This window comes from Bos indicus x Bos taurus, chromosome 4 (assembly GCF_003369695.1).
Source record: "Bos indicus x Bos taurus breed Angus x Brahman F1 hybrid chromosome 4, Bos_hybrid_MaternalHap_v2.0, whole genome shotgun sequence".
NCBI lineage: Eukaryota > Metazoa > Chordata > Mammalia > Artiodactyla > Bovidae > Bos > Bos indicus x Bos taurus.
In genome coordinates, this window is record NC_040079.1 from 52,954,613 (window position 1) to 52,966,704 (window position 12,092).

Genomic DNA, 12,092 nt, shown 5'->3' on the forward strand with positions numbered 1-12,092 from the left:
CCAGCTCTTTGTGGTCCGTACTTGGTGTATGGTCTGTTCAGAACAAAGATGCTCTTGTCTCTTCTCAGGTTCCACGGTATCATATCCCGAGAGAAGGCAGATGAGCTTCTTGGAGGCGTAGAGGGTGCCTACATTCTTCGAGAAAGCCAGCGCCAGCCAGGATGCTACACGTTAGCACTAAGGTAAACGCGATTATCCAGTTGCAACTGCTTTGCAAGGATTTACTTATTTTTCCCTTTTTTTTTTTATTGTGGTAAAATATACATAACATCCAGGGCTTTCATGGTGGCTCAGCTGATAAAGAATCCTCCTGCAATGCAGGAGACCCTGGTTCGATTCCTGTGTTGGGAAGATCCCCTGGAAAAGGGATAGGCTACCCACTCCAGTATTCTTGGACTTCCCTGGTGGCTCAGATGGTAAAGAATCCACCCACAATGCGGGAGACCTGGGTTCCATCCCTGAGTTGGGAAGATCCCCAGGAGGAGGGCATGACAACCCTCTCCAGTATTCTTGCCTGGAGAATCCCAGTGGACCAGAGGAGCCTGGCAGGGTATGGTCCATGGAGTTGCAAAGAATTGGACATGACTGAATGACTAAGCACAAGCACATACATAACATGCAATGTATCATTTTAATTATCTATAAGTGTGCAATTCGTGGCATTAAGTATATTCTCAATGTTGTGCAGCCATCTCCACTATCATCTCCCAGAACTTTTTCTTCATCCCAAATAAAAACTCCATTAATCAGTTGTTCCCCATTTCCCCCTAATTATTTTTTTTTATTTTCATGTCATTTACAAAGTGCCCAGCAGCATATTACAGGCTTACATGTGTCCTGGGTCACAGATGTTATTGGCTGATGGACTCCAAGGCTCTGTTTATGCATGCACAATATTCTTGGGAGAATTATCTGCAAATTTAGTGCTTCTAGAGCTGCTTCTGCCTGAAACATCAAGCCAGTGAATTAAGACATACCTCTGCCTCCTTTTTCTGCACAAATTGTGTGCTCAGTTGTGTCTGATTCTTTGCAACCCCATGGACTGTAGCCCGCCAGGCTCCTCTGTCCATGGGATTTTCCAAACAAGAATACTGGAAAGGGTTGTTATCTCCTCCTCCAGGGGATATCTTCCTGACTCAGGGATCGAACCTGCGTCTTTCTGCATTAGCAGGCTTCCTTACCCACTGAGCCATATAGAAAGCTTGCCTCCCTTCAATTCAATTCAGTTCAGTTGCTCAGTCGTGTCTAACTCTTTGCGACCCCATGAATCACAGCACGCCAGGCCTCCCTGTCCATCACCAACTCCCGAAGTTCACTCAAACTCACGTCCATCGAGTCGGTGATGCCATCCAGCCATCTCATCCTCTGTCGTCCCCTTTTCCTCCTGCCCCCAGTTCCTCCCAGCATCAGGGTCTTTTCCAATGAGTCAGCTCTTCGCATGAGGTGGCTAAAATATTGGAGTTTCAGCTTTAGCATCGGTCCTTCCAATGAACACCCAGGATGGATCTCCTTTAGGATGGACTGGTTGGATCTCCTTGCAGTCCAAGGGACTCTCAAGAGTCTTCTCCAACATCACCGTTCAAAAGCATCAATTATTCAGCACTCAGCTTTCTTCACAGTCCAACTCTCACATCCATACATGACCACTGGAAAAACCAGAGCCTTGACTAGACGGACCTTTGTTGGCAAAGTAATGTCTCTGCTTTTCAATATGCTATCTAGGTCATAACTTTCCTTCCAAGAAGTAAGCGTCTTTTAATTTCATGGCTGCAATCACCATCTGCAGTGATTTTGGAGCCCCCCAAAATAAAGTCTGACACTGTTTCCACTGTTTCCCCATCTATTTCCCATGAAGTGATTCAGTTCAGTTCAGTCACTCAGTCATGTCTGACTCTTTGCAACCCCATGAATCACAGCACACCAGGCCTCCCTGTCCATCACCAACTCCCGGAGTTCACTCAAACTCACGTCCATCGAGTCGGTGGTGCCATCCAGCCATCTCACCTTCTGTCGTCCCCTTCTTCTCCTGCCCCCAATTCCTCCCAGCATCAGGGTCTTTTTCAATGAGTCAACTCTTCGCATGAGGTGGCCAAAGTATTGGAGTTTCAGCTTTAGCATCAGTCCTTCCAGTGAACATTCAGGACTGATTTCCTTTAGGATGGACTGGTTGGACCTCCTTGCAGTCCAAGGACTCTCAAGAGTCTTCTCCGACACCACAGTTCAAAAGCATCAATTCTTCAGCGCTCAGCTTTCTTTCTAGTCCAACTCTCACATCCATACATGACTATGGAAAAACCATACCCTTGACTAGACAGACCTTTGTTGGCAAAGTAATGTCTCTGCTTTTCAATATGCTATCTAGGTTGGTCATAACTTTTCTTCCAAGGAGTAAGTGTCTTTTAATTTCATGGCTGCAGTCACCATCTGCAGTGATTTTGGAGCCCCCCAAAAAAAGTCTGACACTGTTTCCACTGTTTCCCCATCTATTTCCCATGAAGTGATGAGACCAGATGCCATGATCTTCATTTTCTGAATGTTGAGCTTTAAGCCAACTTTTTCACTCTCCACTTTCATCAAGAGGCTTTTTAGTTCCTCTTCACTTTCTGCCATAAGGATGGTGTCATCTGCATATCTGAGGTTATTGATATTTCTCCCAGCAATCTTGATTCCAGCTTGTGCAGCCCTTATCAAAAGTCTTCACCTCACATTGTGGGTGTGTGCCTGAACAAACATGCATTTGGTCCACTGGGTTCTCTCTGGAATCATATTGACCCATAGACCTCCCACTAGCGATCATGACACTTCATGCTAGCAAGCCATCAGAACAGAGCTCTCATAAGCACTTTACCATGAAATCACAGTATTAAAAATCATAGCACCCCAAAGGCATTGCCTTTACTGCACTTTCCTAACCTGCATTAAATATTTTATGTCCTTCGATCCTCATGACAAATCCTGCAAGGTTTGAGGAAAGTTTTCAATTTCAAAATCGGATAATCTTCCAAAAGTTCATCTGTGAACTCTTTGGAATTAGGAAGCACTGTCTCTGTGGGAAAAAATGGTGTCAATGAAACACTTCCCAGGTCAACCCACAAAGATGTATTCAACCCACCATCTCGGTGTTGTGATTGTAGAACGATGCTTTCCCAGCTGCACTTGGGGATGTCATATCTTCAGTGATGTCATCATGAGGAAGCACTTCAAGAATAGCAAGTACTCTAGGGATGCAAAGTTTTTTCTCAGCTTACCAGCATCCCCTGCAGCAGAAGCTGACAGTCCCAGTGGGAACCCGGAAGGGGCTGTGAGCTGTAGGACCAAGACCAAGAGGGGACAATCAGCACCAAAAGGAGAGAACCCTAATGATTAAGTCTCTGTGATGCTGTCACTGATCCTCAAGCAAATTGTGCTGCACAGCTCCCCTGTTCCCCTTCTGCTGGACCAACTAGGGTGGAAGGCATGGGTGCTCTACTGATGATGGTCAAAGATATAATAGTAAAAGGACCCAAGGCCAGTGCTTATAACTTCCCCTGCAGAGATAATTGCCTGGTAGAGGGGAGGGAGTGGAGTGGCATGGGTGGCTTCCATTAAGAAATTTTTAACATATTTGTGAATCAGGCAGTACCCCATGTCTTCAAGTCTCAATTCCCTCAGCTGTCAAACAAGAATAATAATTGCACGTGTCTTGAAGGGTCTCCATGATAACCTAATGGGGGGAAATCATGTCAGGCCCTTAGCCCAGTGTCTGGCATTCAGTACAGATCCCAGAAGTGTTAGCTGACACTGTCACCCACTGACCTGGTTTCTAAAACTCTTGTGATCTCTCCTTCCTCATGGGCAGGTTTGGAAATCAGACCTTAAACTACAGGCTCTTCTATGATGGAAAACACTTTGTGGGCGAGAAGAGGTTTGAATCAATTCATGATTTGGTCACAGATGGCTTGATAACACTGTACATAGAAACAAAAGCTTCAGAATACATTTCCAAAATGACAACAAACCCCATCTATGAACACATTGGATATGCCACTCTACTCAGAGAAAAAGTATCCAGAAGGCTAAGCAGGTCTAAAAACGAATCAAGAAAAGCCAGCGTCACAAATGAAGAGCACACACCCGTCGAAAAGGTAAGCCACGCGTGGGACAAAAACAGTCTCTCTGTTTCTAATCTATGCTGAAAACCCGGATGCTTAATTCAATACGTGATTTGCCAGACTGTTGCAGGAGACCAACACACTCCCATCCAAAAAACCTTAGAAATTTTGTGCTAAAAGAGACCTTGGAAATCTGATTTCAGTTCAACTCCCTCATTTTCCAGATGAGGACAGTGAGGTCAAAAATGTCCGATGATTTGCCAGAACTCCTAAGTCAGAGCCAGGACTTCCACTAATAATTGTGAGTTTATTTGAAGTTTGAAAGAAAAAAAAAATCCTTTAAAAAAATTAGTGTTTTATGATGAAAATGGTCACTTGTATTTTTAATTGCCATTTGCAGTGTCACTGGCTCCATCTCCAGTTCTACCCAGCGGGCCAAATACATAGTATTTGTATTTGCTTCTCTTAGGACTTGATGCCCATGTGTGATGCACAGGTCAGTGATCCCTCTTGAAGGTGGTCTTACCTAGATAACAGATTTTATTGACAGATATGGGCGCATTAGCCGTGACGATGGCTATATCTCTAGGAGACTTGGAAAGATACAGTCATCATCACGGCTGATGCCCCCGTCTCTGGCTCTGTCTCTGGGAGGCTTGTCCATTGCCCCAGAGGAGGAGTTGTTGGGCCTCGTCGAGGATGAGACCCTCCCAAATGGGTGATGCTCAAGCTGGTGGCACCGTGGCAGGATGTGGCGAGAAGGGTCTGATTTTCCTCTCCAGTAAGTTGCTGTTTATGTGAAAGACGCCGCCGCAGTTTGCTAGCAGATTTTTTGGATGTGTCCCTTCAGGAACCATCTGCTTTGACTGGTCCTATCTGTTTTCCACTGAAACAAAGTGACAGCCAGCCATGCCAGTCAGTCCCCCTGAGCCTGTGCCTAGCTTCTCAGGCGAGCCTGGACTGGGGCAGATAGAAATGAGCAGAGTTGAGCACGGCTCCTTCTGGTGTTTGCTAATCCTTAATTAAACCGGAACAGCCCCCCTCATCCCCTTGTTGTCCAGTGTGAGCAAAAAGCAGAGGAACCTCAGGTTGACTGACCGGGCTTCAGCTTTGGCAACGGGGATGCACAGAAAGCACCCAGGGCAGGAGGAGAGCAGAGGATGGCAGGCGGGCCTGCTGGCAGACAGGGCGTGATCCTAATTGATTTGCTAATTGAGCTTTAGAGCCTAGGAGAACCTGCCTCAGAATCACGTCAGTTGAGCAGCTGGCCCATGAAAAAATCATTTGCCATTTTCATTTTATAACTCCAGAGTCTCCAAAGCACCTGTTTATTTTTTGGCGAATAATTGATTTGGGAAATGATAGGGTTCCTGATTGTTTACCTTTCAACAGAAGAGAGAGGACTTGTGTCCCAGCTTTCTGGGAGTTTGTTCCTGTCTAAGCAAAAGCCGTTCCTTAGTCTGTTTGCAAAAATCTGTTCAGAAAGTAATTTAGAATAGAAAATCCAGAAGCCGACTTTCCCAGCCATGACAAATCAGAAGATGAATTGTAAAATAAATCTCTGAAGTGGTGTTTATATTTCTGAATTGGAGAGAAATGCCACCCAAAAGGCAATCTGTTACAACTGCAGACAATGCATTAGAACATTTCTAGGAGAAGAAGTGAATAGGAAGTGACTCTGGTGTATTTGGGATGAGAGTTTAGATCATGGGTATTGGAATTGATATTCGTAGATTTTTGTCGTCCCCCAAGAGGAAAGTTGGGTCACTAGGAACTGATACTTCTAGATGGTAGTCCCATAAGGAAGCTTACATGAAAAAATATATCCTTTCTTGTAGGGCATTTTGTATTTATTTATTAAAATTAAATTTTAGAGAAAATCATCAGATTAACAATTACTTTGAGTGAGCCGCCCAGTACACGTTTACCTTTTTCAGGAAAAGGTAGATAAAGAAAGCATTGAAGGAGGAAGTCCAGACTCAGTGAAAGGTTTGACGGATGGGCAACAGTGGCGCCGAGTTCTTGGACATTAATGGTGCAGTGGTTGACTTTCCTGGAGGACGCTCCCAGCACTGGGTCTGGTCATTTGCTGGGGGTCACTCATTTTGTTAGTGGATTGTGAAGTAACTTCGTACAACTCCATCTGTTTCTTTCTGACCTTATTGACAAGTGGAATTATTAAAAGTCTCAGTCTTGCCAGAAATCCTATTTCCCTTAAGGGCAGGTCAGTGGACTGTTGCCATGGCGGCAGTGACTCAAAAAGAGGTGGCAGAAACTTGAATGGATTGACTGAGAAATGCCCGGGGCACCTGTCTGCTTCAGTAATGGCATGTCTTGAGGGTTTTAATGAGTGAAATGAGTAGGCTTCCTAATATTTCTTAAATTCAGACAGCCCAGCATTTCATTTTCCAGAGTACTTAAACTTCATCTGCCCACATATTTTATTGATCATTTCCTAATGAATCCAGAGATACGTGTAAATCCTAGAATATTAACAATGTTAATTGGCAAAAAGATATTACCTACCCTATCAGATTTGAGTGGTTTCCAGATTTACCTCCTGTCAAGGTGGTTAGCAGTGAACTTGATTTTAATAACTGGAGACGAGGCAGGGAGAGGAGAGGGTGCAAGTGAAAAAACAAAAAAACACTGTGGTGGTTAGCCAACAGGGATCTGTTTCCCTTCTGATTCTTTAATTGATTTTTAAAACATTACTATATGTAAGTGCCACCATTTGGTGCATTTAATTAAAACGGTCATGCCCGGCATCATTTCTTTTATGAAATTAATTTCAGAAATTATTCCATAGATTGCTTGTTTACTGATCTCCGGAACCTGTGCTATAAACAATGTAAGAGTAGCAACAGGATTCAACATCAGTTTAGACTTTTGCAGTTGGTAAACAGATTTCACGCATGTGAAATAATTTTCCACTTTATTTTCAGAGCAGCTTTGCCAGGTACATAGGGCAGGAATGATTATCCCCATTTTATTGAAAAAGCCACAATGGCAGGACAAGGAATCAAACCCAGACTTCCTAACTCCAAGTTCAAAGCTTCTTAAATCTATGGAGCAGCTGGACCTCATTCTGTTCTTATTGCCTTAAGCAAAGACCTTTGCTTTTGACCATCCTGAGTCAATTGATGGTAAGAATCTCTTAATATTTACATGTGTTTTTGAAAATACACTGCTATTACTAGCTCTAATAAGTAAATTGTCTTGTAAAGAATTTTATTATTAGTGAAAGTTGCTCAGTCATGTCTGACTCTTTGCAACCCCATGGACTATATAGTCCATGGAATTCTCCAGGCCAGAATTCTGGAGTGGGTAGCCTTTCCCTTCTCCAAGGGATCTTCCCAATCCAGGTCTCCCACATTGCAGGCAGATTCTTTACCAGCTGAGCTACAAGGGAAGCCTTGTAAAGGATACCTGACTGAATCAAATATATGTGACAACCATATTTTCAATGAAAAGTGAAAGTAAAATTGTTAGTCACTCAGTCATGTCTGACCCCATGGACTGTAACCCACCAGGCTCCACTGTCCATGTAATTCTCTAGGCAAGAATACTGGAATAGGTAGCCATTCCCTTCTCCAGGGCATCTTCCTGACCCAGGGATCGAACCCGAGTCTCCCTCATTACAGGCAGATTCTTTACCATCTGAGCCACCAGGGAAACCCCAATATTTTCAGTAACACATGTTTACTAAGTAAAGTTACTTGCTGAGTTAAATTGTATTTATGCTTTACTGGAGAAAAATCATTTGTACTCTTGGTGTAATACAAGCACACTATAGAATATAGTTTACCAGTTAATCATTTCCCTAATTTTTATAATAGCAAATGTCAGAAAATGATCTAAATGCTCATCAGTTGGGGATTACTTAGAATGAATTATGGTACACCCATATACAGGACGGAGAGGGCAATGGCACCCCACTCCAGTACTCTTGTCTGGAAAATCCCATGGACGGAGGAGCCTGGTAGGCTGCAGTCCACGGGGTCGCAAAGAGTCGGACACGACTGAAATGACTTAGCAGCAGCAGCAGCATATACAGGAATATCATGCAACCACAGAAAAGAAAGAGGATGTTCTCATATGGATTAATATGAAAGTTATTTACTCAGGGTTATCAAATGCAAAAACAGATATAGTATGCATAGTATGGTTTTATTTACGTAAACCAGGAAAAAAGATTTTACATATTTTTTTTCTAGGAAAATTATAAAATACCCCCCGAAGGATGATGAGCTAGTATGAGGACTGCCAGTGGGGAGTGGGAAGGGGGCGTCTAAGATATAAGGGTGGGAAGGAGACTCCTGCTACTATTTTGTACTCTTTGAATTTTGAACCATGATAAATCCTATTCAGAAAATTAATTAAGAAAATAATGCATTATATCCTAAATTCACATACATTAAAGCAAAGCCTGAGTAAAACATCCTCCATACTCATCGTGTTACCCCACCCCCACCCCCTGCCCCTGGACCCAGACTGTTTTCCCATCCCTTCTTACCGGTCCCCTTCCCCATCCTGTTAGCTGTTTCTTTTTTTTTCTTTCATTTCTCTTTTGGATTGTTAGTAAAGAGGCTGTAGTTAGCAGCCTTTCACTGAAGGCTGAAGATGGTAATTATAGCGTAGGACCTAAATCACGAAACAGAGTGTGGCGTGACTATGCCTGGAAATGGGCTGACTATTGCTTCCTCCCGACCTTGCCCCCTGCCCACTACAGAACCCTCAGCGGTGCTCCCCTGGGGCTCTTCCCAGCACCCCCCCATTTTACATGCCTTTTCACCCCCCCACACCCTCCTCAAGCTGCCCCAGGCCAGCTCCCAGATTCCTCCCACTTTCCTAGGCAGCAAGGAAGGCTCTCTGGTTTCTGCTTGTCTTGCTGTGAAACTAGGAAAGTGGCCTTGTCAGGAGTGAAGGACTCTGAGCCCTCACCGTGAGGAGTGGCACATCTCAGGCCACCAAGATGGTCTATCTCCCTCCGTGTTCTCTCTGCGTGGCTCCTGCCGCCCCTGAGCTGCGCCCTGACCCGCTGGGGCATTGTGAGAAACTAGAGCCTGGAGGAGGAGGGTACTGGAGACCGCCTCGTGCATCCCCTTTGTTTTATACAAGAGGACACTGAGGCACCCAGCTCCTTGGTCTGGTGTATTTCAGAGACATCTAGAGGTCACAGAGGCTTGGATAGAGAAAAAAGAATGCTTTAAAATAACCTGCCCCTTAGATGTTCTATTAAAGTTAAGATCTTTGAGGAGCACAAGTCATATGTACAGGACTCCCAAGTGAATGAATGAAAAGTGAAAAATGAATTCATAAGGCAGTCTTAAATGTGTCAGGGCCCAGCAGGAAATAGAAGACAGATTCACTGGGGTTTTGAAGAGAAGCTGATTAACAAGAGATCTTTCTCAAGGACTGGCAATGGCGGGAGCTGCTGAAGGGACTGGAGGAAGGCACTGGGGTTCCTGGAGCCTGATGAGAGCTGGAGAGGAGACTCCCACCAGAGGGGGCTGCCACAGAAGGTGGGGTGTGAGAGGGGCTCCTGTAGCGGGCGATCCTATAAAAACAGAGCTCCCACAGGAGGGCGATAGAGAGAGACCCCTACAATCAAGCCAGGGTGTGAGCCTTGGGTGCTGCGCCACTCAAGAGGCAGGGCGCAGTGGAAGAAATACTTCATCTTCTCTCTCCTCCCGCCCTGCGATCTCCTGCCTGTATCTCTCACTGGACAAGCCCCACTGGAAGCTAGAGGACAAAGGAGCCAGGGATACAGTTAATCAGTTTCCCCACCACAGGCGAAAGCAGGATAGGATTGAATTTGACGCAAGGGATGTGGCAGAGAGTAACCAATACAACTGCAAGTGATGAATAGAATAAAATCTGTGCAAGCACTGTGTTAACCTTGTTCGAATTCTATTAGAATGTTGGTTCACCAGGTTCAGAAACCATGACTGACATTACTGCAAGTTTGTGAGGTATCCCTTTATGTGGATGGGCTCCACCACTGCGCCCTTATGGGAGAGGTCTTGGTCCTGGAGGGTGGAGAGGCTTTGTGACTTTATCAGGGACAGTTGATTCAAGCATGGTGTCACCCATTGCCCTCCCCAAGCTGAGATGCTGCATCCATATGCCAAAGAAAGAGCCTGCATTGTTCACGTATAAGGCATCCTGGGGCTGGAAAAGACGTTCATATGACAGGCTCTGGAAAACCTGTAGAACTGCTCTGCAGGTGGTCCCTTGGAAATATGTAAGTGGCATAACCAGTCTTTTTTCGGGAGAAAGGATAAATGAAGATGAGTATAACTTAGCTAGTAAAAGCGACAGGTGCAGTAATGACTCTGATCATCCATCTTCCTCCTCGCACACACGGCATCATAAAATGGAATGCAATATAATGCTGTAAGGATGAATGGATTTTAACTTGGATTACATTTGTTCATGAAACCAGGTTTTACCAGAGTGTTATTTTAAATCAGAATCTCCTGACAGTGTGAAACTTATCGTGCAGTCTGAAAAAGAGCTGATTTGGCTAGGTCAGTGGTTCTCAAACCAGCTTCAAATTAGAATCACCCTGGGAGCTTTTTTAGAAAAGACCCATGTTAACCCCTCCTGACTTAACTGAATTAAAGCCTCTACTGGTGAAGCTCAAGCCTATTTTTAAGGTTCTCCAGATGATTCTACAGTTCTCAACCCCTGGTTAGATGAAAGGTCAGATGAGGAAGTAAAGGTTATCAGATACTTGGGGAAGCATTTTCTTTTAAGGACACCTGTCCCACTCTCTTTAATGCCTCTTCTTTTTCTGAGACTCTTTTTTGTTCTAATTTAGGCACTGGCATTCTTTCTCACCTCTACCTCTGCATAAAAAGTCCTCCATGTAAAAATTCTTAAGAGTAGACTCTTGCGGTTCTGATTACTCAGTTTGGTTCAAAGGTTTGTGCATTGTTCCTTTTTCCCTGAGTCCTTTCCCTGGGTTATTGGCTAAAATTTGAATGATGGGGAAAATTAAATGTAGAATGATTAAGAGAATTTAATGAAGAAACAAGGAAAAGCCAGTGTCTCTTCTTTAGGTGCTTTGTCTGTGTACTTGGTTGCATCTGACTCTTTGTGACCCCGTGGACTGTAGCCCACCAGGCTCCTCTGTCCATTGAATTTTTCAGATGAGAATACTGGAATGGGTTGCCATTTCTCCCTTCAGGGGATCTTACCAACCCAGGGATTGAACCCAAGTCTCCTGTGTCTTCTGCATTGCAGACAGATTCTTTACCCACTGAGCCATCGGGGAAGTCCTCTCTGGGGCTAGGAGGTGGTTTTCTTAAGACAAAGTTTATAGGACAAGGATTCTTTTCTGCCCACTGGGGAGTTTTCAAAGATACCAATGCCTGGGACACACCCCCAGAAAACAGATTTAACTACTTAGGATAAGAGCTGAGCATCTGGAGTTTAGATTCTCTGGGCGATTCTGATACACAGCTAAAGCTGAGAATCTCTGCTGTAGAGGAATAACTAAAATTGAGTTACGTTGTTTGGTTCACTATCTTTTATCAGAGAGTTACTCTTTTTTTTTTTTCTTTTTACCATCCCCTCGCTATCAGTGGTCTCAAGATAAGAGCTTTACAGTAACAAAAAGAAAAGTTATCCTAATACATTCAGTGTGTGTTAGAAGAAGATGGTTCCAACCCTCCTCATTCATCCCCATCCAAAATCTCTCTAGAAAAGAGCTCAATGCAATCCTTGTTGGAATATTGTCTATGCAAATAGTGCCATCTAGTGGCTCAGAAAAGAGTAACATGCTGGCTGCCATCTCAAAAGACCACACTTAAACAGATGTGGGAGTGATGAGCAAGAACAAATTTTTCGCAGTGAATCCACTGAATTGACCCCATTTCCTCAGGTTTTGTGGTATAAATCGGGCTATGCAATGGCTAGCGGGTATCTGTTTTGTGGTTCATGCTCATTCTTTGTGTAAGCAGATAGACAGTTCTGCCATCCTGGGACACTTAG

At 44.2% G+C, this 12,092-nt stretch overlaps 1 protein-coding gene across 1 annotated transcript in view; it reads left to right on the forward strand.

Annotated features, from left to right (window-relative positions):
* CHN2 (chimerin 2) overlaps positions 1–12,092 on the forward strand; it is a 339,759-nt gene that overhangs the window by 211,109 nt on the left and 116,558 nt on the right. Inside the window, exons 5-6 of the mRNA XM_027539419.1 lie at positions 69–182; positions 3,839–4,124. Of these exons, the coding sequence (XP_027395220.1) occupies positions 69–182; positions 3,839–4,124 (400 nt within the window). The remainder of the gene's footprint in view (positions 1–68; positions 183–3,838; positions 4,125–12,092) is intronic.